This window comes from Drosophila elegans, unplaced genomic scaffold (assembly GCF_018152505.1).
Source record: "Drosophila elegans isolate 14027-0461.03 unplaced genomic scaffold, ASM1815250v1 contig_149, whole genome shotgun sequence".
In the NCBI taxonomy this organism is placed as follows: domain Eukaryota; kingdom Metazoa; phylum Arthropoda; class Insecta; order Diptera; family Drosophilidae; genus Drosophila; species Drosophila elegans.
Window position 1 is genome coordinate 23,639,124 of NW_024545513.1, and position 25,545 is coordinate 23,664,668.

Consider the following 25,545-nt stretch of genomic DNA (forward strand, 5'->3'; position numbering starts at 1 on the left):
AATTAAAAAATTATATTTAAAGCTAGAAAACAACCAACTTATATATAATGGACAGCATTAAATGACTCACTATAATCCTTAAAATTATGATCCAAGTTTAGTTCAGTTACTTAAAACTAGTAATTATAACAAATAATTCTGATGTATAAAGTATAACATATACTAATTTTGGTCCCTAAGAAACATGGCCCTTATAATAGCATATTGAGTGCCTTATTCATGTTATTATCTTTATGTATTCCCACACCAGCACCAGCCATCAACTTAACCGATACTTGCCAAACCCATCGTAAAAACAGTCATTCTGGAGCTTAGGAAATTATAAGTGCGCATCAAAAGTCTTAGAGCTCGTCATTATCGATAACAAGTACTCAAACAGATCGATTACCCGGTACCCGCGCTCGGTGTTTGCTCAACAGCTAAAAGGACTCAGTCAACAACTTAGAGCAAGGATATGCCAGCTGCAATGGCGTATCGATTACCCATTGTGACTATTATTTCGCAAAATGTTCGCTCACGTTAAGTTTTTGTGAAACAAAACATGGAAAAGTACTTTTCGGGTATTGGTTTCATTATATTTGTGCTACTCTCAACAACGTTGAACATTAATTGGAGGTGAGATTACAGCTGCGAGTGCTTATCGTGTGCATTATCCTTTTGTCAGTTTTCCATTACTTTTTTTCATTAAATTTTTAGCACATAGGGAAAAACTTGTGGAAATTACTACATCTAGATAATGCATTTACTTATTATGTAGTTACAGCAGCGGTCATGCAAATATAAGTTTTTAAGCTTATGGAATAGCAATCAAAACTAGTTTTGAAGTTTTGATACCTTTGCATAGATGAAGCAGACATTTCCGACCATTAAAAGTATATATACTCTTGATCAGCCAAATCCGTCTGTCCAAAAAAAATGAAAAGAAAAATGTAACTTCTCTGTTTTTTTCTAATTTTTTTTACTTTTTTAAACATAGTAATTATTATATTAAAAATTTAAGAATTACTGTTTTAGTTTTATTAAAATTGGAAAAAGATTTCGTATAGCTACCATTGGAACAATCAAATAGTTGAGCTAAAAATCGGCATTGCTTTTAAAAATACACGCATGTAAATCGAAATTTACATATTTTAAGGAATATTTAATTTTGGGCATATAAACTTCGACTTGCCGAAGTTTGTTTCTTATCTTGTTTCCTTTTTTTTGCATTTTCATTAAGCTAATTCTTACCTACTAAATGAAACACACATAAAAATCCACATTTGTCATAAATACTGGAAAATAATGTTATACTTTTTTTTATTTAATATAAAGTATTCCACAAATAATGCCAAATCCTTTTATTGAAGCATATTTTTATGTGTGTTTTGCAGATCCTGCTCAGTGAGTCATCTTCCAGCTGATCCCTCTGTCATTTGTCAGTTGGTCGCCTTGGCTTTTAATTAAATATGTTGCCAGGACTTCAGCCACATCCTCGGGAGGTGGCTCAGAGATGTCTGAAGACTGTGACAGGACATAGACGCACATAGTTGCCCCCCTCCAGTTCGGTTCTGCCCCAGAAACGGGAGGAACAAAAGTTGTCACTCGGGTGTCAGCCGGGCAAGATAAATAAATAAGCTGTGGGCCGGGGCGTTAAGCAAGTGGTGCTGTTATCCTTGCGGCTCCTGCTCATCCAGCTCCTGCGACTCATATTTATGCCGCTGCTATTGCCTTTGCCTTTGCCTTTGCCATTGCCATTGTCCTGTTGTTGTCACGCGAACCGGGCGCGCATTCCCAATAATAATCTCTTGTCCTCGGCATAAATGTCGCATTAAAATGTCACGCACTTGTGGCTTAATCACGCCAAAGGATAACGCCGTGCCCACTGGTCCCGGATGATCACACTGGGGGAAAAAAATAGCAAAAGAATAATTTAGTGGGTTAGAAAAAATTAAACAACATTTTGGTCGCGTTTATTTGTTCCCTTTTCCTCTCAAATTTAATATTTATTTATATTTCTATTCCTTCTAACGCTAAAAGTACATGTTGACTTCAGGTACATTTGTAAGGCGTTATATAACTTTTGAAATGTTTAATTTTTATTTAACTAGAAGTTTATGTGTTTTTTTTAAGTGTAATTTATGAAGGTGTTCTTTTGAACTTAACAATTTTTTTTTTAATTTTGTCAACCTCTGATATCTATGTTAATAGTGCAGATTTCGGAATAAGCAGTTAAATAGGTAGGGAAACAGTTAACAAGTTATAAAATAATAAGTTGTAATTTTTTTAATTCAAAGTTTAACTGCATAAAAATCAATCTCCATTGAAACATTATGTCTAATTAATTTTGTATGCTTGTCTTAAAGCCGTGTGATAAGTTATATTTCTTAAAAAATTATAAGAGTATTTTACTCTTAAGAATATACGAAGACAAAGATAATAAATATTTGTAAAAATTTTATTTAATTACAAATCTGATTATGTTTAACATGTAGGTTTTCTAATGAGATCTAATATTTGGCCTCTTTCTATATACTTGTATTTTTCGAGGTGTAGAACTTGGCATGAGGGCCATGCTGGACATGCAGGACATGGAGGACACGCAGGACAGGGACACTCTGACATCGCCACTTGAATGGTCATCCCCTTGCCAACCTCTTGGTCCTTTGGCCTGATGTTGTTATCTCAGCGAGTTGGACCAAGGACTCCGGGATGAAGTCGTCGGCTTGAGGACTGCGGTTCATAGGCATTACTTGTTTGCGGTTTTTATTATATCATGCTCATGTCAAACGGGCTCAGCATTGTCACATCCTTAGCCGCTGCTGGTGATGGCGATGATGATGATGATGCTGATGATGATGCTCTGCCAGCTCAGCATCCTGTCATTCCAGCTCTTAGCCACCATCTGCCTGCTCTGACTGCTCCTCAATCCGCATCTAAGTCTTGTCCTTCATCTCGAGATGCCAGTTAGTACACATAGCCAGCGTCTTAATGTCGGGATACTGGTAAGAGGGTTTCTGGGCTGAAGGACCTTCCTCCTCCCCTCTCCCCCTCCGCGGGTGTGATGCCCTAATTCGCCAACAGGTGGCGGGCCGCATTCAAGTGGCTCTATGGGAGCCATTCGGTAGGTTGGTGGTTGCTGAGCCGGTGCCGAAAAGGCCAACCACTTTGGTCTCAACCAGATGCGATGTCATTTCGGGACTGGCACCGAAAATGAATACCCTGAAAGTGGCCAAAACTTGTAACCCTTTAAGCCTGTTTTCTGCATTGGTTATAGTTATAGTAAGTCAATCTTAAATGTTCCATTTAGTGATTATTTTATATATTTTGTTATATAAATTAAGCATACTTTTATACAGCATCGGCTTCAATAGAGTTTTTCTAGAAACAATTTTCGACTTTTCAAGATGACAATATGAAAATCAAAAACAACACAATTGTAGACAAGACTTTAAGATCAAGAATTAATATATTTTGTTCTTTTTCTTCGTTACCTTAATAAATTTAAGCTTAACTGACAGAATAATTTACATTTTTATTTAAAAATATATATCGAAAACCAGTTATAATATTCAACGTGTGATTGTCTTTTATTGGAATTGTGGCCAAAAACATTTTTTTTTAATTTAGCAAACGTACATTTAATAAATATTATAGAGAATACTATATATTACCCAGGTCGCCCCTAAAACAATTTAAATAAATTTGTAAATATCTTTAATTTTAATTCATTTTGCAGTCATTTATTGGATTATTCAAAACGATTTTCGCAAAGACAAGCGTATCAAGAGAGATAAATTCCGATGAGATCTTTTTGGGGATATTAAATTGTATTATTCCGAAGTGTGACCTGAATTCATTGAGTACTCCCCACTTTCCAAAAAGGTATTTGATTCAGCTATAAGATTGCAGACTCCTTGTGGATTTCTCGAGAGCATTGCAGCTTCGTTTTTGACCAGGCCAAGAGATGTGAGTCATTTAGACTGGCTGCAGTTGGCAGCAGTTGGCAGCGGCCAGGCAACATTTTATAAGTTAAGGCACGTTCCAGTGGTTAGGTCCACTCAACGGTCTGGCCAGGACACCGAAGGACACCGAAGGACCCTCCTCCGATCCTCCATGCCTTGGAACGGCCGTGTGGTCAGGAGAAAACTGCAGTCGACTGCCGCAATCAGGACGCAAAGTTTATTTGCTGAGCCGGGCCAAAAAAGCCGAGTCCACTGGATAACCATAAGCCCGAAATCAGAAAGCCGAAACCAGAAAGCCGAAACCCGAAAGCCGAAAGCCGAAAATCGAAAACCCTTTTGGTAAGTCAGAAATTGAATTATGGACGAGAGGGCAGAAGAGGAGAAAGCGGTTTCTCGAGCTAATTCGATTAGACAGTTACAAATGCTGATTCAATTTGCATTGTCAATTAAATCGCTATCCTGGTAGCACCCATAATTGCATTACAGCATATTTGCCTGTCATCAACATGTTTTGCCCACAAATTTTCCACTGACTTCAGCACTTTGCGCAACGCCCCCTTTTCCGGCTGGTCAAAATAATTCCTAATTTGGGCCCCGTTTTGCTTATTGCCTGTAGTTCGTAGCCCGTAACCAGTAACCAGTAAGTTGGCGGCTTTCTTGGTGATTGTGGGCCAGCCGTGGGCCAGCCGCAGTGTCGCCCAAGGAGTTCGTGTGTCCTGTGTCCTATGTCCTGTGTTCTGAGTCATGAGTCCTGAGCCCTATGTGTCCTTTGCACTCGACTGCGTTAAGTTGAGATGATGAAAGGCCAAGTCAAATGCCTCACTGATTGCATTGACATCACACAGCCCTCTGGCCCTCTGACCCTCTGGCCCTCTTTGGCCCGGCCCAAATGTATTTGGCCAAACTTTACGTATGATTTGCTGGGAAAATTGAAATTTGCCCTGCATCCTGTTGGCTCGACTGGGATTCATTATTACTTCCACACATCCGACCCATCAAGTTGGCTCTGCAGTCTGCAGTCCGCAGTCCACAGTCCACAGTCCACAGTCTGCCATTTGCATTTCAATTATGTTCAAATTGCATCTTCTATATCTGCCATTGCGAATATTATTCAAGGAGTGGTGTGGGGAACATTTTATATTTGGCTAACCAGCACTTATAGATTTCATATTTGCTTGGCATGCCAAGTTGAGTTTTCTGTAATTTCTTGGGAATGAGTATTGCGGCTGTACGGGCTTTGATTGACTTGGTTATATTTTTATTAAAAAGAATACCCTGCAAACAAATGATATTCAAAACGAATCGATCTTTGTTGCTTTACAAGTATGTGCAATCAATATTGCAGTGCACTCATTTTCTTTCAGTTTCAACATACCAACGTGATTATAAAGCATTCGAATATAAGTGTGTAACCCTAGACAATTAAGAAAATAATTGCAAATTGCGATTGCAATTGTTTATTTATACAACACGCAATCGAATAACATATAATTTTACTTATAATTTAGCAAGGGCGCTTGATCTGATGTTCAAATTAATCAATAAAACTTGTTCATTTTTCTAACTTTTGTGTTTGCCCTTAAGTCCCATTTTAAGCCCATGCTTAAACCCATTTAAATATAATTAAATATAATTTATAAAACATCAAGAGCGCTTTAACTGATTTGTAATTTAAATAATAAGATATCAAACCAACGGACGTATTTATAATTTCAACCATTGTTTTTGGCTTTTACATAATTAAACTAGCTAACAAAATTAAGTCAACAGCTTACTTCAGAAACAAAAGTTTCATTTAGTTTTTAGTCTTTTATTAATGGGATCAAAGTGTAATTTACGTTTTCAAACTGCTTTAAAAACTCTTTTATCTTGTATACTGTCTGATTCAAAGGCAAAAGAAAATAAAGCTTTCGTGCCTGAAGCAAATGATCAATTTTATTTTGTAAGCTAGTGTTGGTTATTTTGTATGGTTTGCTTTATATTGCTGGAATTACGGAGCGATCGTTCCGCTCGCTTTGCCCATGAACAAACACTGAAGCATCAGATACGGATAGTCGCATCTGCCCAAATTGTTGACGCCATCGAACTGCTGTTTACATTGGGCCAGAATAATCTGCTCTTGCTCGGTGCCACGGTCTCCCACTCTCTGCAGATCGATTTTCCCATCATCGCCGAAGTACTCCTCGATCACACATCCGCTGTAGCACTTGACATCCAGGGGAACTGCGGCAAAATGAGTGGTCAGAGCCACTGCCTCCACTTTGGAACTGGTCAAGTTGTGAAGCTTCAGGCAATCCTTTGCACCAAGGCAACTGGAAAACTGCCACTTAAAGTAGAGAATTACATTAGATCGATCCAGGGAATTTTCAGCAACTCAAAACTCACCATTGCTATGAAGCACATGCATAACAAAACCATTCGTTTGTCGACCTTCATGGCCAAAAACTATAAGCCAACTAGCACTGACCATTTGATCATCCGCCTTATATATGCTTCAATTATCCGAATTTAAATTCAGCCAAAAAGTAGACAGGCATTTTTGTTGTCCACCTTGAACCAAAAATAGATTTAAATACACAAATTTACATGCCTCTGTGTTCAAAACATTTGTACTAATTAAAAATCAATTAATTTTGTGGGAACACACATGTCGTATACGCAATCTGAATAGTAAATAACTGGTTTATTAATTTTCTTCATATTTATTGAGATAGAAAATATACAATTTTTTGGCTTTCATCAAGCATCTTTAACCAATAAAAAAAAAAAAACATATGAGTAGCCTATCTACTGTACTGGACTTTATTCATATATTTCAATATTTCATATGGTTTATTAATATATATAATATAAAGATATAAATACACATTATATTCACGCTTTGCAGTTTGCAGCGAATATCACATCTCATATATGATGTCAGGTCAAAAAAAAAAATAATATTCCACCATGTTATGGGATTTGCCGCAGGCAGTGCTCACTGTGCTGCCACAAAGTTCGTCGTTTTATTTTAGGGGTTTCCTTGCGGTTTGGTTTTTCCCCTTTTTTTAGTAATAACTTAGTCTACTGTCTTTTTGGTAAGTATTTTCTTGATGGGCTTGACTCAGCAATTGGCCATTTCCAATGAATAAATAAAGTAATAAAAATATTAAAATTAGCGAAGTAAAAACATAGAATTAAAGCTGACAAAAAACACAAAAAAAAGAGAAATTAGGTTAAACATAAAGTGAGAAAATGGTGATGTTTGAGGCACTTAAATCGATGCTGCTTTTTCATGTTTTGTGATGTGTGGAGAAGGGGGCGTGGCAGCGATGGGGCGGCACGGCAGCCTAGCAAACTAGTCGCTCATTGTCCGGATGGAAGATGCGGTCATAGTTCTCGATCAGCACCTTGGCCAGCATATTCATGCGTCCGATGTCCAGCTGGATTTGATTGGCGCTGAGCAAACAGGGACCCCAAACGATGGCCAGATTGGTGGAGGGCATGCGATTCGAGGCGCTGGCAGCGGCAACTCTAAAAAATGTACATTATTATATATTTATATTTGTATAAATTATGCGTGTACTTTCAGAAAAAATGAATGGGAAAATTCCATTATTTTGCATGAGATTCATGAGATGGTACGCAATATTAATGCTTAATTGTATGACAAATCTTAGAGTGGAACATGACTCTTTAAATATATTACATTAATGCGAGGAAGCTACAAATTATTCATTTGCCATAGCATGACAAATCTTAGGGAGAAACATCATTATCTTGATATATCCAATTATGGCGAATCTAAAGTAATGTTTGCATCTCCGCATTTGCAAAAGAAAAATACTGTTTTTTTTTTTGTTTATTAAAATACCATTATGGGCAATGTAAATCTATGCCCAATTTAGACCAATACTCCTAATTTACCTATATTGACAAAATCTCTTTTGTAAAACAAAAAATAATGCTTTTATGAAAATGTAAATAAATTTTCCAAAACAAAGTCGTGTTAATTAGTTGCACAATTTATAATAATAGAACGCATTTTTAATTAAAAACCAAACATTTTATGATGGAAGCAATAGTCTTCTTTTCTTGTTAAGTCTTCTTAGAAATTACTAAAGATTATTTTTGTTTTTGGTGCATACAAATCGACCTCAGTCAAATGTTTCTTTGGCGGAATTGTGGATTGGATTGTATATAGATCACATTTCCCTTCACCATTAGAATCAGCCCTGTATAATGGCGACTTTCGCTTATGAACATTTTCTTTTCCCCAAATGACCTAGTTCTTAGACTATGCCCGAGTTGTGGGCACCCACCACCCACCACCCACCTGGTCAAGTGCCTGATGAGGAAGCGCAGCGTGGAGCGGTTCGGTTCGGGCATGTCGTCGAAGGCCAGGCTCATCCGCTCGATGGCGGCCTCGTCGTTCAGGCTGCGCCCGAGGCGCTCGTAGGCCTCCTGGGTGATGAGCGGGGCGGCCAGCTCGCGGAAGAACTGCTTGTGCAGGCTGGTCAGCGTGTGGATGTCGTCCGTGTGCAGCCAGCGGGGATCGTACAGGTGGGTCAGCTTCTTGCGCAGCTCGTCCACGAGCACCTTGTTGCCGGAGGCCCGGTACAGTCCGTCCTGTTCGATGCACTCCGGCTGCTCGATGTAGGCGCACACGTCGACCACGAACCGGGGCACATGCGGATGGTCGGTCATGTTCAGCTCCAGGGCGTTTAGGGGCGCCGCGAAGAGCGGGTACTTCTGCTCGTCCAGGTACAGACTGTTCACCTGGCCACGACGCAGACGCGACTTCTTCTCGCTCTTTGGCGAGCGGTTGCTGCAGATTTAGATAATTAAATACATTAATATGGGTTAAACAACGTCATTTTATGTTCATCTGGCCATCTCCACACTCAAAGTAGAAAACGTTTTAAATATACCGACAACATGTCATTGAATTAATAAATAAAAATCATTATTATCAAAAAAGACAATGTTTAAAATATACTTAAAACATATACATATATTTGTGTCATTAAAAATGCGTTATATCTCTTATTTAAGAATTTTTAAGAGCTTAAAGTAGAGCTTAAGAAAGGAATTGTTAAAATATGCAAACGGGATACTTAGTATTAGTTTTTGAATTCAACAAACAAATTTACTCGAATGTTCTATTTGCTTAAATATGACAACATATGTTTAATTCGTACATTTTTAACTTGACATAAAATAATACAATTAAACAAAAAAAATTTCAACAATAGAACCAAACGTTTAATATTTTATAATACAACATTCAAAAATTATAAATATGCAGTCTTAGTTTTAACCAATACTCTAACTATCAGAAAATAGCTTATAAAAAATAACGTTTTTCTCATCTGAGTGTAGATTTTGGACAAAGTTAACCAAATTTAAATTTTAGCGGGAATAAAAAAATATTTTTGTTGAATACGATTCCCTGCTTAACTACAACAAAAAATGTGTATCATAAATTATCGATACTTACAGGCGAAACACATTGCTGTTGACGGCGACTGCATTGATTTCGTCATCGTGCATCCAAACATGGAAGGAGAAATAAATACAAATTATTGCTCAATTTGCAACTAAAATATATTCGGCTACATTGCGACAAGCGTCTGTCGAAGAGGATGGAATTTTTCGACATTTCTCCCTGGATGCGATCAGGAATTGTGCCACTCCCGACTGCCAGCCACCGCGAATTGCGTATGATTTTGTTTGCCTACGCAAAAAATCTTAGCTGGGAATGTCAGTCAATCAGTCATTCAGTCAATCAGCCAGTCAGTCAGCCAGTCAAACATTCCTCGCCTTACGAAGATTGTGATTCACTGTCGACTCATTTGCATTATCCGAAAAGAGCCACAGCAGCAGGCAAAGTTGAAGCTACAGAAAATCCCCGCATCCGGCAAAAGTGAAACCGGCTTTCATTAACAAAAATCCCAGTGAGAAAGAGGCTCTAGTATTCGTCTACGTTTTCGCATTCCCATTCATGTGTCCGTAGATAGAAGTCCCCAGTCACCCGAACAAAGACGGTCGCTGTGTGGGCCGCAACGACCTTAAATGGCCAGCGTGCGACGAGCTCGAGCCTCAAATGCTAGAAGTACACTCACAAAAAAATAGCAGACTAAACGCCATAAGTCTAAAAATATTTCAATATATTTTTCACTAGTCCAGGGACCATTATCTATGTATCTATGTCATAATCAAAATAAATCAAAAAAATGTTTTGTACTCTCTCCAAGAAGACCATACAATTGATAACATTTGTTTTTATATTAGATTTGTCTAGTTAAGGGCAAATACTTAATTAAACTAAAGATTAAAAAAAAATAATTTTTCGACTTGAATCTTCGATTCTGAGTGCCGATTTTGAAAAAAAAATGCTTGATTTTTTATAATAATTCAGGCACAGTCTATTAAAGTTAAAAAATTATTTTAAATTTAAGACACAATTTTTTTTTGAGTGCATGGCAAATGGTTTTTCCAATCGCGTTGGTGGCTTCGACTTGGAACCGGAGTTCCAAGAGCAGCAGTTTTCTGTGCAGACAGTCGGGCGCCCTCTTTTAACCGGTTCGTTGCAAGTTCACTCGAAGGAAAGTCATCGTTGGTACCAGAAGTTGGAGACACTTTTAGCCAATGACTAAATGCTGCGAAGCGGACTTAAATATTTGCATCAGAAGATGCACAATCACTTTAACCAAGACAGTTACTAATTATATTTAATGTAATTGGCAAATCAAGTTCATTGCAGTGGGAATCCCAAATAAGATGCCAGAATAAACATTTAAACATATGCCAGCTTTGATTACTATTAATAAAAAATAAAGTTGGGGATGATTTACTGAATTCTGTAAAAATGTGTTGTTTATAGGAAGAACTGGTGCCTCAATTAGGTGTCAATAAATACCAAAAACGTAATTATATTAATTGCAAATAATAAATGCATTAGGTTTGCAATTTTGTTCTTATATTACAAATCGTGGATGACATTTAGGTAAAGTGCATTTCGTAATACGATTGTAATTTCAGACTTCCAAACCCATTAGTCGATGTAAATCATTTCCATTTTGTCGACACAAAAATTGTAACTGGAGCATTGCCTCTAGTTAAGAGATTTCAGGCAGAAGAACTGTTACATTATATTGAACAAGAAAGAAAGCAAACTTCGGCAAGCCGAAGTTCATATACCCTTGCAGCTATTGCAAGAATTAAACATTTTTGAAAATATTAAAATTATAATTTACTTGCGTATAAGTTTAAAAACATTGAAGCTATGATGATTTGCAGCTCAATTATTTGATAGTTATTTTATATATTTTTATTGTTCCTATGGGAGCTATATGATATAGTCGTCCGACTTTGATGAAACTTAAACCGTAAATTGGAAATATTTAACCATTACTAAATGTCGAAGAACTAAACAAAAAATTAAAAAACAGAAAAGTTATAATTTTTTTTCATTTATTTCTCCGATTGTTCCTATGGGAGCTATATGATATAGTCGTCCGACTTTGATGAAATTTAAACCGTAAATCGAAAATATTTAACCATTACTAAATGTCGAAGAATTAAACAAAAAATTAAAAAACAGAAAAGTTATAATTTTTTTTCATTTATTTTTCCGATTGTTCCTATGGGAGCTATATGCTATAGTCGTCCGATTTTGATGAAATTTTTACCATAATTCTGAAATATTTAACCATTGCTTTATGTCGAAGAACAAAACAAAAAATTAAAAAACAGCAAAGTTATAATTTTTTTTCAATTATTTTTCCGATTGTTCCTATGGGGGCTATATGCTATAGTCGTCCGATTTTGATGAAATTTAAACCATAATTCTGAAATATATAACTATTGCTATATGTCGAAGAACTAAACAAAAAATTAAAAAACAGCAAAGTTATAATTTTTTTCATTTATTTTTCCGATTGTTCCTATGGGAGCTATATGCTATAGTCGTCCGATCCGGCTCGTTCCGACTTATATACTACCTGCAATAGAAAGACAACTTTTGGGAAAGCTTCATGCAGATAGCTTTAAAACTGAGAGACTAGTTTGCATATAAACGGACGGACAGACGGACAGACGGACGGACAGACGGACATGGCTAGATCGACTCGCCTAGTGATGCTGATCAAGAATATATATACTTTATAGGGTCGGAGATGTCTCCTTCACTGCGTTGCAAACTTCTGACTGAAATTATAATACCCTCTGCAAGGGTATAAAAAGTAGATGTTTCGGAAACAGCAATTTAACACAATGTCAAATTCAATACGTCATTAAGAAAACGGGCCAAGAGAAAAGAAATGAGTTATACGTTAGTATAATAACATTTATATTTAATGAGGAAACCTTTCTGCCACTCGTGTATAATAATCAGCACTCTTATAAATCAAGAAGGCAAGGGAATTATTGTTGCAATAAACGTGTCTTTTTTCCAGACCCATATGAAAACGCCAGAAGTACTTACACTTCATTCGCATGCGATTCTTGATGGACTTCTTGTCCTCCTCGCCGGGCAGGTCACGCAGGTTGCCAATGGAGACGCTCTTGAAAAGCGGCAGAATCGTGGTCAGCTGCGTCTGCTGCACCTCATTGTCCTCCTTGATCTGCTGCGCCCGCAGAATGTCAGTCACTGGCACAATCTGGAAGACAAGGCAAGACAACAAGCACACATAAATATTCAAGTTCGGCCAAATCTAGCCCAGAAACTCTGGGAGCGTACAATTGAGATACACAATCCGACAATATGGGTAACGTCTGCAAATTAATTGAAGCTTTTCGTGCCGTTGTCGATGTCTGTTTTCTTGGTCTCTTCTTTTCGTTTTATACCCTTTTATTAGAGCAGCTCAGGGGTGTGATGTTTATGTGAATTTTGTTGGTTTTAAGACCCATATATTAGAGATTTGTTAAAAATTTAAGAATAAAGTAACATATATTAGGAAAAATCTTAAAACTTCACAATATAAATAGCTAATGTGCATGCCTTTATATTGGAAATAAAATTTTAAAAGTTTTGTTAAAAAAAAAATAAATGGAAATAAAATAAATATAAATATAAAAAATTTTCTATAGCCTGGCCTTTTTTTATTGTATTTTGTAGTTAATATGGATGAAATGTGTTTAAAAATCCGCAAATTAAAACATAAAAGTTAAAGAAACTTATAATAAAATGACCAAAAAGTTCGTTGCTCGGATTGAGCTTTAAGAAAAAGTATGATTCAGGAACATATGTTATCATTTCACACTTTATCGCATATTTAAGAGCCTTACTGTGCTGGATATTTGATAGTCCAAATAGTTAGTAGTCTTAAATCGATGTTTTGTTTTTAATTACTTCAGGGTAAGTGTAAGTTCTCTTCTTTAGTGGGTTTCTTTTCGGTTCCACCCATCGCTCACCGTTGTTTGCCTTCGCTTGGGATTGAATCTGCCCGCCATGTCTTATCGCACTCACTCTCGCTCTCTCTCTCTCTTTCACTCCCACTCGCGATGCGGGGCACGCTATCTCTTTTTTCTGCGGACAAACAGACGGACGGACGGAAAGCGGAACGGAACACAGAGCCGCACCAAAACAGAAACAATTCTGATAAGAAATTGATTTCGATTTGTAAGAAATCGCGCAACGGTACGGAAAATAAATGCAAGCGTTCGAGATAACGGTTAATCGAACAGTGCCGGTCCAAGGTGTCGCAGCCAATGCATTTCACATTTCCGCTGCCCACTTTCCACCCACGTCCACGCCCCCCCACCACCAGCTGCCACCCCCCTACTCCCGACTCCCAACCAACCAACTTTGTTTACAACAGCATAAACAAAATCCTCAGATTATCGGCGACATATATAAAACTATCGGCGGTGCAAGGGAGATATTCTATACGCCATATGCCATATACATACATATGTATGTATTTTTGTACGGGTAAATTCTGCTAACACCATCTATTTTAGTGTTAAAAATTAAAAACTAATTTCTAACTGTCATCAAAAGTGTGTGTTTATAAATGTATAAAAAAAAGATAGCTAATTGAAATTTATATGATGCAATATTTCGGAATATCACTGTCCACAGGACGAAGATAAATATAAATATAAATGAAGTGTCATAAAACCTTATCAAAATCAGTGAAATGTCTTGTGTCTTGTGTATGGTAAATGCTTGCTTTTAATAGGGAAGTTTCACTGTAACTTATGGCCAAGTAGGGGGAAATCCACAAATTGTTCTCAAACTTGCACCTGGAGTTCCCCTGAATTGCGTCTGTTCCCACATTTGTTTGCCTTCCTAACGAGGTCCGTAAATATAAGAAAAAATACTGTTCCTAGAATTCCGGAAATCAGCACTTCGAAAAAAAACATTAATTTTACAATAAAATGTTAGGGTGACTTATTTAATCAAACTTTAATTGGTTGCGTGAACAAACTTATTGCTATGAAGCTATAGGAAATAACCACTTTAAAAATATGAATATGAGTTTTCAAAGTTATAAAGACTTATTTTAGTCACACCTTAAATTCATATTTGGTCTAATAAAAACTATATAATGGAGAAAATGTGACAATGTGAAAAACTAATGTATTTATATTTATTTTATGTGTTGTAAACATCGATTGTGGCTAATTAAAAGTGTACTTTGTTCCAGTATTAAAGAGAATAAGGGGGAAAACTGCTTATAATATCAACAATAGCCAAGATAAAAAACAAACAAATGCTAAAAACATATAGAAAATCGCCTCCATATGTTTTTCAAGGGAAATCGTCCGGCAGGCGATGAGTTTTGGGATTTTCGTTCACCCCCAATTAGCACTTGATAATTCCGGCAATTTGGAACCCCAGGCACACCGCTTGAACTGATTAGACTTAATTTGTTTTGGCTAATTTGCTCTCTGTTTTCGACTTTTGTGCGAGTGGCAGCATTTTGAGTATTTGCGAGCGTAAACAAAAGCGCAATAAATGCGTAGTTTCGATTTTGTGTTTTGACACGAAACATTTGGCCAAAAAATGTCTGCATATGGCGGCCAGAATGGAAATTAATGTGCGCCCAAATAGTAACAGTAACAGCAACAGTAACCGTAACAATAAAGCCGAAAAAGAAGGCAGGCGATTTAATTGATACGACCTCGACTAGTAGGTACATGTGTTTGCCTTGCTTTTTTGCTATTTTACTATTTCGCTTTTGATTCGTGCGCCCGCAGATACAGTATCTATATCTACATATGTATCGCCCCGCTCGTTCGCCACCACATGATTCACTCCAAAAAAAAAAAAAAAAAAGCCACACCGAAATACCGAAACGAACCGCGGCAAATAAACAAATAATCCAAAAGCCAAACAAAGGCGGCTCAGCTCAGTTGACCTTTTTGTTTTGGTTGTGGTTTATTCGAAGAGGAGCCGGAGCCTTGAATCCCTAGCCCCACAGTCCCACAGTCCCACAGCCCCTCCTCCTTTCGCAAAGTCCCAAACTCGGCTCAATGGTTTCAGTTTTTTGGTTTTTTGGTTTTTTTTCGTTGTATGCGTGGGCACTCCAGTCCACTCATTGAAATCTTTGCGTTCGGTTCATGTCAAGATCTTCCAAAGTGAGCCTATTCAAAGTGTTGACAAACTAAATAAATGTATTTCGCCACTTGAGTTGGACACAACTTATGGGGCCACTTGAAAAGTCTTTTTCGAAGTCGAGAGGCGATAGAGTTCTGTTTGGAATGAATTAAAACTGGACAAAAATTGTATTCATAAGATCATAGTTTAAGCTTTTTATTGTACAAAAAAACCAGTTTATACTAAAACTCTGACTCGAATCAAATGATTAGAATATGGCTATGCATATGGTTATTTTTTAATTTTTTTTTATTATATACATCTGAAAAAATATATATGTATATAAGGGAACACAAATTGCGAAGCTCGCCGAAATAATCAAGCACTTAATACCATAAAAATGTAATAAAAACGATTATAAACTTAATCTTATGAATATGCACAGGAAAACATATCCGAAGACATTTCGCCAAGCCGGGACTTTATTTATGGAACACTCAAGTTCCGTTATGATTTTTACAATCCAAGCGATAAACTTTTGGTGGCTTAGTCAAAGGTTCTGAGAAGGAGCAAAGTCAAGAAAACGCAAAATACAAAAACATGAGGGAGAAACCACAATTTGGGGCGGTAACAGAACGACGAAGAGTTACAAAAATATTTGACTAATGATTAACCAATTAAATGCTGATAAATGCGATGAGCGAAGCTCCAAGGCAGGAAATTACACATAAGAAGAAGGCAACGAAACATTCAAAGTACACCGACTTGAAAATGCCCAATAAAAACATGCTAATAAACAAATTTAGAAAAACAAAATGAAGCTATTTGTTTTACTTTGAAAACTATATAATGTATATATATATATATATTAATATATTTATAATTATATGTAAATATATGTTTCCATATTTCTGAGCAATTATTATTATTCATTATAAACAAAACTAAGATACAAGTTTAATTTTTGATAGTGTCAAAACTTTCAAACGTTTTTATAAAAAGGTCGAATTTCAATTACAAAATTCTACTAATTATGTTTTTGTTTTTTTTTTTTAATTTCTTCCGTTTGGCTGCAATATAACATTATTCTACAAATTGCAGGGAATTTCCAAAAGCCAACGAATTAAACATAAACTTATTATACCTTCTAAAAGGGTATAAAACACGCCAAGCACAACCAACAACAAAATGCTCCCCTCAAGCGAAAAACCGGTTTGTCAAAGTTTATAAAACAAATCAAAAAAAATTAACTTTAGACGTAAACACACACATATATGCATATCACGGCAGAATGTATGCAAACCAAAAAAAAACGAGGTAAATAAATAAAACAAAATAAATAAATTATTGTCGTTCGCGAAATATGAATCAACATTTTGGAGCTCACGGGAACAGGGGCGGCGTATCAAAAAAAAAATAAATAAATAGAAAGGGGTGAAAGGTGGGAGGATGAACGCTCCCTGCGAATTTCTAGGGAATTTCACATGCAGCGGCAAATGCAGCAAACAGAAAACAGCAAACGTGAGAGGCAAATAAATAAAAATACATTATGCAGAAAGCAGCACACGTACGTATGTAGTACATACATATGTTTGTAAATTTGCACATACCTATACAGCTGCGATCGAAATAATAGTAGTGGGAAATGTAAAATACTCAAAAACATATCTTTAAGGCATAGAACAACTCTTTTTTTTAATTTATTATAATGATTACTAAACACTAATTAAAGTCTGAATTAAATACCCTTTGATATTTTCTTAGTTTTTCAAGAATATTTAAAACTGTTAATAATTCCTTAAAAATATTGTAACTTTTCGAAATACTGTAGTATATGATTTTTTAGCGACTTCAAGAAATAACCAAAAATCGTCGTTCATCTGCACTTTGAATTGAAATGAAAATATTTTTAAAAGCTGCAGAGAATTTTCAAACTGAAGATTAAAAAAAATTTTGAAATTAAATGAAAATGTTTTCAAAAGCTGGAGAGACTTTTCAAACTGAAGTTTAAAAAAAAAATTATTTCAAGTCTTTTAAAATTGTAAAAATATTTATGATAATTGTAGGTTTTTATATATGCCCAATTTAGTTTAAAGTATTAGCTTCAAGAAAATACAAAAATAATTTTAAAGTTAGAAGCACCTATTTTTGTTTGATATTTCTATTGTTTTGAACACAACTGTATATGTATCTAAAGGCGTATCTACACTCGTACTTTATGCATTATAAACAAAGTGCAATCAAAAGCCAAATATGGCATACTAAGAGATACATTTTTGATCGACTCTAAAATCCTCTGGGAAATCAAAAATATGAAATAGATTCCAACCACCACATATATATGTAATATTTTCTGTTTGAGACTGTAATATTGCCATAAACATAATATTGATTATTATTCTTTAAATTTGTACAAATCAAATTTAAAATGTAGCAAAGTAAGCATTGTCAGTAAATAGTAATAAAGCTACTATATCGGATACTATTATATTCCCCCAAAACTTGCAACAGTCGAGACCTCCCAGAGAAACAAGGGTATTCTCCCCAAACGAAGGTTGGGTAACTTTTTAGGCCCTCGGAGAAGGGGTTCGCATAGATCGGCTAAAACAATCGCATAAACCGTTGTGCCAGGGGAGAAAGGGATTCGGAGATACAAAGATACAAAGATACAGATACATTTGCGCGTTTAATTGATGTGACAAGTGACAAGTGGGGAAACAATGGCCAAACAAAGAAACCGAGAGAACGTACATGGCAAATTGGGAGCGACAAGAGTGCACTAAGAAAAATATACAATTTACGGAAAGCACGAAGTTTAAAATATTATAAATACAGGTTTAAATATTATCTTTTTGTAAAGACATATGACAAAGAATATAATCCTTTGATTAACAAAGTTCAATAAAAACTTAAGTCAAGACTTCAAGCTTAAAACGACTCATAAAAGAATTGACAGCCAAACATTTTTTTTGAGTCATTGTAATACTTCTGTCAAGACTAAAATTTCATGAAATTGAAAAAGGTATGTCCGTGAGCAAGATTTGATGCATTTAATATTGGTTTATCAAAAAACGATAAAAATGAGTGAACAAAAAATTTTCAAGCTCATTTAAAGGTAGGTTAAAACAATACTGAAAAATGTATTGAAATGGTTAAAAAATGTTTACTCATGGGAGAAAATGATCGTTACTTAAGAATTTTGGTTTTCAAGACATTTTGTGTTGTTTATTTCTTTATGTTCCAAATACATTTTTTTTTAATTTTGCCCAAAGAATGTATAAAAATCAGACATATATTAAATCAATTTAGTGTATACATTTCAGAAAAATTGGAAACATAATAGTGTACACAAGTCTTTTAAAAATTAAAGTCGTAAATGCTACACTCAGAGAACGCCCAAAAATCAAATTACGTACATTTTGAAAATAATAAGCTACTCAGTGTCAAAATAAACAGAGCTTGAAGATAATTAAATTATATTTCAGGTCAGTTTGGTCTTTTTGTTGTCTCTGAGATTATTATTATCGGTTCGGTTGGAATTCAATTGATATACTTATCCCCATCTCGGGACTGAACCTCCCACTCACCATGTCCTCTTCGTCCTCGCAGCAGTGGACATCCTGCAGCGTTTCCCGCCACGCCAGCACGGAATCGGTGAGCAGCAGCCGGGCATTGGAGCGAACCCTCAGCTTGCGTCCCGCCCGAGCGGCCACGCCCCGCTTGCCGGCCACCGCCCCCGCGGCGAGCACCGCCCGCTCCCACTCCTCCTTCAGCGGCTGGGGAATGACCACGGTGGCAGGATGATGGTCCTGTTCCTGATCCTCGCAGCTGCATCCACTGTCGTCGTTGCGCGGAGCGGTTTGGCTCACCTGGACAGGCGGAGGTGGAGCCGGACGACGGATGCGGGTCATGAATCGCTGGTGGACCAGCGAACGCTGGTAGTCGTAGAATATGGCGCTGTACTTCAATGGATCCCGGAGGCTGTAGAAAATGCAGATGTTCCTGAGGATCGGATGCACCAGCGGCACAATCTGGGCCACAGCCGAAGATGGCCTTGGCAGATCTTTTGGTGGTGCTGGCAGCCCGGAGCCGGAGCTGCCCGTGCTACTGATGGAGCCCAAGGTCGCCGTGCTGTTCGTCACCGTGCTGCCCAAACTGAGCGTCTCCTCGGCCTCCTCCTCCTTGTTGTCCCGCGAGAACATGAACTCCATGTCCGTCTCCCACGCCCCCTGGTCCATGGAGGCGGTGGGCGAGGGCAGGGGCGTGGGCAGCATGAGCTTGGAGCGCTTGGTCAGCGTCGATGTGGACAACTTGTGGCGAACTCCGGCGGCGAAGACAGCCGCCGCCTGGAGGGCCATCACATCCGCATCAGCATCGGAGGGCAAAGACTCGTCGTAGTCCTCCAGGTCCTCCTCCCCGTCCCCGTCTCCATCCTCGTCATCGTCCTCCTCCTCATCATCCTCATCCTCGCCTTCTGCCGGCAGAGCTTCGATAATTTCCTGATCAGCGGGTTCCATGGTCTTAAACTGCCAAATGGGTTGGTAAATGGACTCCTCCTCCTCCTCCTCCGCCTCTTGATCGGGATTCGCCTCGGCAGAGTTGTTATCCTTTTCCAGGGCGTTTGGTTGTGCCAGCACTTCTTCCGCCTGGCGGGGATTACTTAAAGACGTGTTGGGATTTCGAACGGGAACTTTTGGTGCCGGACGTCGAACTTTGATTACGCAATTCTAAAAATTCATGTAGAAACAAACGTTGTTGTCAAGCTGTCATTTTTGGAATAATATCCAGTGTTTTTTGTGGCGCTGCACTGCTTTTTATAATTGACTTACAGAACGATAGGTAGTTTTTCTAACCCATATAGAATTTGTACTGTTTTCAAGCAAAACCATTTAAAGGAATTCAAATTACTTTAAATAAAAGTTTTAATTTAATGTTAGGCAGTAGAGATCACAAAACTAAACAAAAAATAAAAACACAAAAAATTTGAACCACTTTTAACAAGTTGATTAGTTAATTAAGTAGCATGGCAAAATTATGGAGAGGGATTCCCGTACTTGCTTTTAATAGAAATTATTTTTTATATATGCCTTCCATAAAAAGCAATAAACTACTCCATAAAAAACTCCATTCTAGAAATCACAATAATATTTAATTTTTTCATAACGGTATGATGGCAATTTCGCTTTTTTTTCGCATATGGCAACACTTTTTTAATCACCCAAATAAAAAAAAAAAAAAACAACAAAAAAATGAACGTTAATTAAATGCTGATTATTTTATAGTTATCTTTTGTTTTCATAGCAAACTTGTTTGTTTTTGTCCACATTTTTTTTGATTGTTTAATGGTTGTTTTTAATTAGATAAGTTTGTTTGTTTTCATGTGCACCAATATCCAATCGAACGTTGGCATCCCTTTCGCACGCGAACCGTTAGTCAACTTTAAATTGCAGTGAAGCGCAACAACAACGAGTGCACAGAGAAAAAAATAGTGGCGATATCACGCGATTTTTTCTTGTAAGGAATTATTAAGTAAAAAAACAAGTAAAGTTAGCGTTATCTTTTATGCGATATACAATGTCGAAATGTCAGGGGATTGTAGATTATTATTTATAACCTTTTTGTGAAGCGATATTATTTTAATTTTTAAACTCCTAACTTATCTTACTTGAATTCTTTGTGATTTATGTTTTCTGTGCAATTAGAAAAAAACTGGGTGAAATTAATACTATTTCACAAATAATTGTTTTAGTTATAGAAGCTCGACTGTTTTAATCGATTTGGTAGATCACATTTTGTACATTTTTATCACTTTTATTGATCGGTTTTTAAATGTTTTTTTTTATTGCCTTTTTTGTGTTGTTGCTTGGCTCTATTATTTTTGGTTGATTTTTCAAGACTTTTGTTGATAATGCCACTATTTTAAAATGGTTTAAACTTATGGGTGTTTTTTTTCTCTGTGCTTTCTGCTTTTTTAATTTTGCTTTTGTTTCATGTTGTTGATGTTTTTGTTTTTTTTTTTTTTTGTAATGAGGGTTGACCTGTGTGATTAGCTGCTGTTGTTGTTGTTCGCTGACATTGCAACTGGTGCTGTTGCTGTTGTTGTTGTTTCCGTTTTCATTGTCATCACTGTGATTGTAGTTGTTGCTGTTGCTGTTGCAATTATTGTTCGTGTTGCTGCAGCAATTGTTGTTGCTGTTGTTATTGTTGTTGTTGGTGATGCTGCTGTTGTTGCTGTTGGAATTGTTGTTGCAAATGGGGCGCTCTTCCTCGCCATTTGGCTTTGGCGCCGCCATCAAAGCTCTGTTTTTGCCGCTATTGTTATTGTTGCTTCTGCTGATGGAGCTTGCGCCCCTGCTCACACTCACTCCGTCTCCCTCACCCACACCGACGACACCCTCACCCTCGCTCACAGTCACGCTCTTAGCACTTCGCTTGGGCAGAACTCGAACCGCGCGATGCGACAACACGTCGTCACTCTCTGAAAGCGCGGGAGAAAATGAAACCACTCGCCGACGACCGCCGAGGAAGAGAAGCAGGCGCCATTCTCCAGCAGAATCTGAGTCACGCGCTCTCCGGCGGCGATAACTAATGATCGGCTGTTGTTGTTGCTGCTGCTGGAGATATAGCCACTGGCTGAGCGATTTGTCATAGACGGTGAGAAAGCCACGCACACACACGTGCAAACTGGTGGCGAGAGTGAGGCTCTGCATTAAGCCGAAGAGAGAGATTTGGGGCAAAGAGAAATTCGAACGCTCTTCGATCAGCGCCACTTGTTGCGTTGCTTGCTCTTCGCCCAGCGCGCTTAGATAGTCATTCACAATTGCCGCTGTTATGGCACAGCGCCGTTGCTCCTGCTCCTGATGCTCCTGATGCTCCCGATGGTGCTGTTGCTTAGCCAGCTCCTCTGGCGGCTCCCTCTTCAGTTGCAACTTTCTCTTGAAGTCCTTGACCAGATTCTGTTCGTCTTTCTCTGCCGACACCCCCGCCCTTATTCTCTCTTCCTTACTCCTTCGCAGCGTGACCGTTGTGGTGACCTCTTCCTCCTTGCGGATCGCCAAACGCTCTCTTGCCGGCACGCTCTTGGGCTGCTGCCACGCCCCCTCGTCGTAGTGGTGCACCTGACGCCTCAGTGACGTCATCCACTGGCAAATGCTTTCGTTGAGATACAGGGACGCCTCCACGCAGCCCCCATCCGCTCTCTTTTGCTCGTCCTGCAGCAGGCGCATGCGAGAGACGCGCGGTTTCTTCAGGCGCCCGTGCTCTCTTTTGCCATTGCTCTCCGGCTGCGGCTGCGGCTCCGGTTCTCTTACACGGCCGTATATATGCTGATCACTTTGGCTGCTCTTAAGCTGAGCCTGCTGACTCTGACTCTTGAGCTCGCAGATGCGCTGCAGGTCAAAGGTCTCCTGGGTGCGGAACACCTCGTCCACGTTGTGTATGATCTCCAGGGAGCCGGAACCGCCGGGAGGCGGTGTCCTAGCGAATATCCTGCGCTGCAGCGAGGAAGAGCGATTCAGCTGCTTTAGAGAGCCAAAGAGTCGGGTCAAGGTCGCGGCACTGGACTTGGAGTAGCCTAAGAGAGTGCGCGACGCCTTGACCTTGGCGGTGGGTGTGGGTGTGGTGGGAGTGGGAGTGGCAGTGGGCGTTACGCTGGGCGTAACGGTGGGTGTGGCTGCAGCTGAAGTGGTGATCCTTTCACACTGACATCGCTCATTATCGCTATAAATACCGCGGCACAAATCGCAGATATTCTCATAGATATTGCTGCTCTCAAGGGGAGTGGGCGTGAGGGGCGGGGGAGTGGGGGGGTGGCGGACTCAGCACCACCCCCCGCTGACGATGCACTGGCAGAAATGGCAGAAGCGTCCTTGGGCGCCAAACACCCCGTAGCCGCAGCCGCGACACAGATTCTCGTAGATCGCCTCGCGTGGAAAGTATTTCCGCAGCTCCGGAATGGGCTGACCCTTGGGGGTGGTGGGGGTGTGGTTGTTGTTATTGGGCGGCAGGTTCTCGTAAATGGGAGACTCCATGCCGAGGTTATCGTTGATATCCTTCGCCTGCTGCTGAGGCATTTCTCTTTATCTTTCTCACTACTTTCTCTTATCGCTGCTGCTGTCACAAGTCAATATCAAGTGAGAAAATAATGGAGAGATAGTAAGATACACAGCACTGCACAATATGGGTAATTTGTTCATTTTTTTTATAAAAAATAAAATCATAGCTATACATTTTGAAATAGTTTACTTCGAAATCGAATCCCAAAATCATAGTTCAATGTGGCGTGAGGAAAGTCGAAAGTTAAAATCTGATCTATTTAAGCAAGTCTTAAAGCAGGAAAATATATTTTTGTTTTTTAAAAGGTTGCATTTTAAAACGAAAGTCATTAAAGAAAGTAAACAATCTCATCACAAAACGATCTTATTAACTGATATATGATGTAATTCCCGTATCTATATGAAATAAAATTATGTCTGATAACAACATAATATTGACTTAAGAAAGTGAATAATTTCATCCCAAAACGATTTAATTTCTCACAGAGTGTGACAACTGCAGAAAGTCGATGCCTCTGAAATGTTTAAAGTTTAGACTTAAGTGAAGGCACTACCCCCCAACTATATATGTATGTATAACATATCTTTCTCTTTCTCAATAGCCCCTCTTTCTGTCCCGCTTCCGACTGCCGGCACCGATATTCATTATCTCAGCCAAAGTCGCTGCACTCAATTGGCCCCGAGACGTCGACTTCGCCTTCGAATCACTCTTCTCCAGCTTAACCCTCAAATGGCCAATGGGCTCTGATTGTGTTCCATTTGAAAAACAAAATATTTAGATCTATTGCTAAATATTACAGAAATTATTAGTTTTACTACTCGGTAAGAGATTGTATTAAGACCAGCTTAGATATTATTTATTATTTTATTATTTTGTTCTTTCATTTTTGTATCCAAACTTTACTCAGAAACAAGGACAGTTTTAAATGCTGTACACAAACTGTTTTAAAAGTGTCTGTTATTAGAACCAGTTTAAAGATTTGTTCACGGCCTAAAGACATGCTAATCACTAATCACATAAGAAGTCAAATTGTATATTTTCCCCTAATCAAGTTAATGTTTTGGGTTCTGTATTAATCGTTTTCTGTTAATGCGTGTAATTCCATTTAATTTGCTTTCTTTTAATTAATGACAGTGGGGCCAGCGGCAAAGAAAATCCCGCAGGGTTAACCACTAACCGCCTGCATTTCTTCTGGTCAGAACTGAATGTACGTTGTTTTGTTTGTTCGTTTTGGGTGTGCTTGGCTTTGTTTTTCTTGATGTACGGGGATGAGTCACTCGCCGATCCACCAAACCATGTCGGTCGCAGGGGCGTGTCCCCTCCAGCCGCCTATCTTTTCCCCTCGCCGTTCCTCATATTCAAATCAAAGACCCTGACACGGCGAAGAGAGGTGAGAAGCGAGAGACCCCTGAGAAACAGGTTGGCCAGCCGAGAATTGTGTAACGCTCGTCGACTTCCTCACCTACGCCTCACAGGTGCCGCCAGGTAAATGGAATGTTGAATGCTGAACGTGGAATATGGAATGTGCATAGCTTACACTTGAAAAATTGTTTATTCCAGGCTCTACAGAAAAAAATACTGAAACTACTCACACGAAGAATCGAAGAACCTCAAAAGAGTAGCACATCTATAACCTTGATTAACAACTCTTTGAGTGGCTTGTGGATTTCCTCAATATTTTAAACATTTTAAATTTGTTAAACCTTTTTAACTACACACAAAAATGTACCTAAATTTGTAAATTTTCTTAAATATTTAATTTATAAGTTTTTAAGTTTTTGGAAAATTTTTGAAATCAGTTTCTAATTTTTTAAATAATTTTAACATTTTTTAAGTCAGTTTGCTATTGTTTATTTTTTTTCCTCCTGAATTTTATGTGATTTTAACAATTTTTGGTAAGTTTGTATTTTTTCTCTTTTTATCATTTAGGCACTTTTAAACTCAATTACAACAAAATTTATTTTTTAGGTACTATGATTTCCTAAGTATTTTTTTTTGGATTAGCTATTAAACCTTTTT

The 25,545-nt window shown here is 38.1% G+C and overlaps 2 protein-coding genes across 3 annotated transcripts; both read right to left on the minus strand.

The window, feature by feature from the left end:
• Positions 1–5,595: 5,595 nt before the first annotated feature.
• Positions 5,596–6,479, minus strand: LOC108134837. Of its 2 annotated transcripts, none has more exons than XM_017255299.2 (2): positions 6,330–6,479; positions 5,596–6,264 (listed from the first exon to the last, which is right to left on the minus strand). In XM_017255299.2, the coding sequence occupies exons 1-2, from the start codon at positions 6,378–6,380 to the stop codon at positions 5,935–5,937; spliced, it is 381 nt and encodes a 126-aa protein (XP_017110788.1). In that variant the 5' UTR covers positions 6,381–6,479; the 3' UTR covers positions 5,596–5,934. The 2 variants fall into 2 exon arrangements, with proteins under 2 accessions (XP_017110788.1, XP_017110787.1); XM_017255298.2 differs by having other exon boundaries at positions 5,596–6,270; positions 6,330–6,476.
• A 244-nt stretch (positions 6,480–6,723) lies between these two features.
• On the minus strand, positions 6,724–25,154 carry LOC108134856. Its single transcript, XM_017255339.2, is given in 6 exon segments — positions 6,724–7,457; positions 8,260–8,751; positions 9,424–9,451; positions 12,412–12,586; positions 19,059–20,198; positions 21,510–25,154. Coding segments are annotated over 6 exon segments (4,053 nt in total). The 5' UTR covers positions 23,544–25,154; the 3' UTR covers positions 6,724–7,273.
• Between the last annotated feature and the right edge of the window lie 391 nt (positions 25,155–25,545).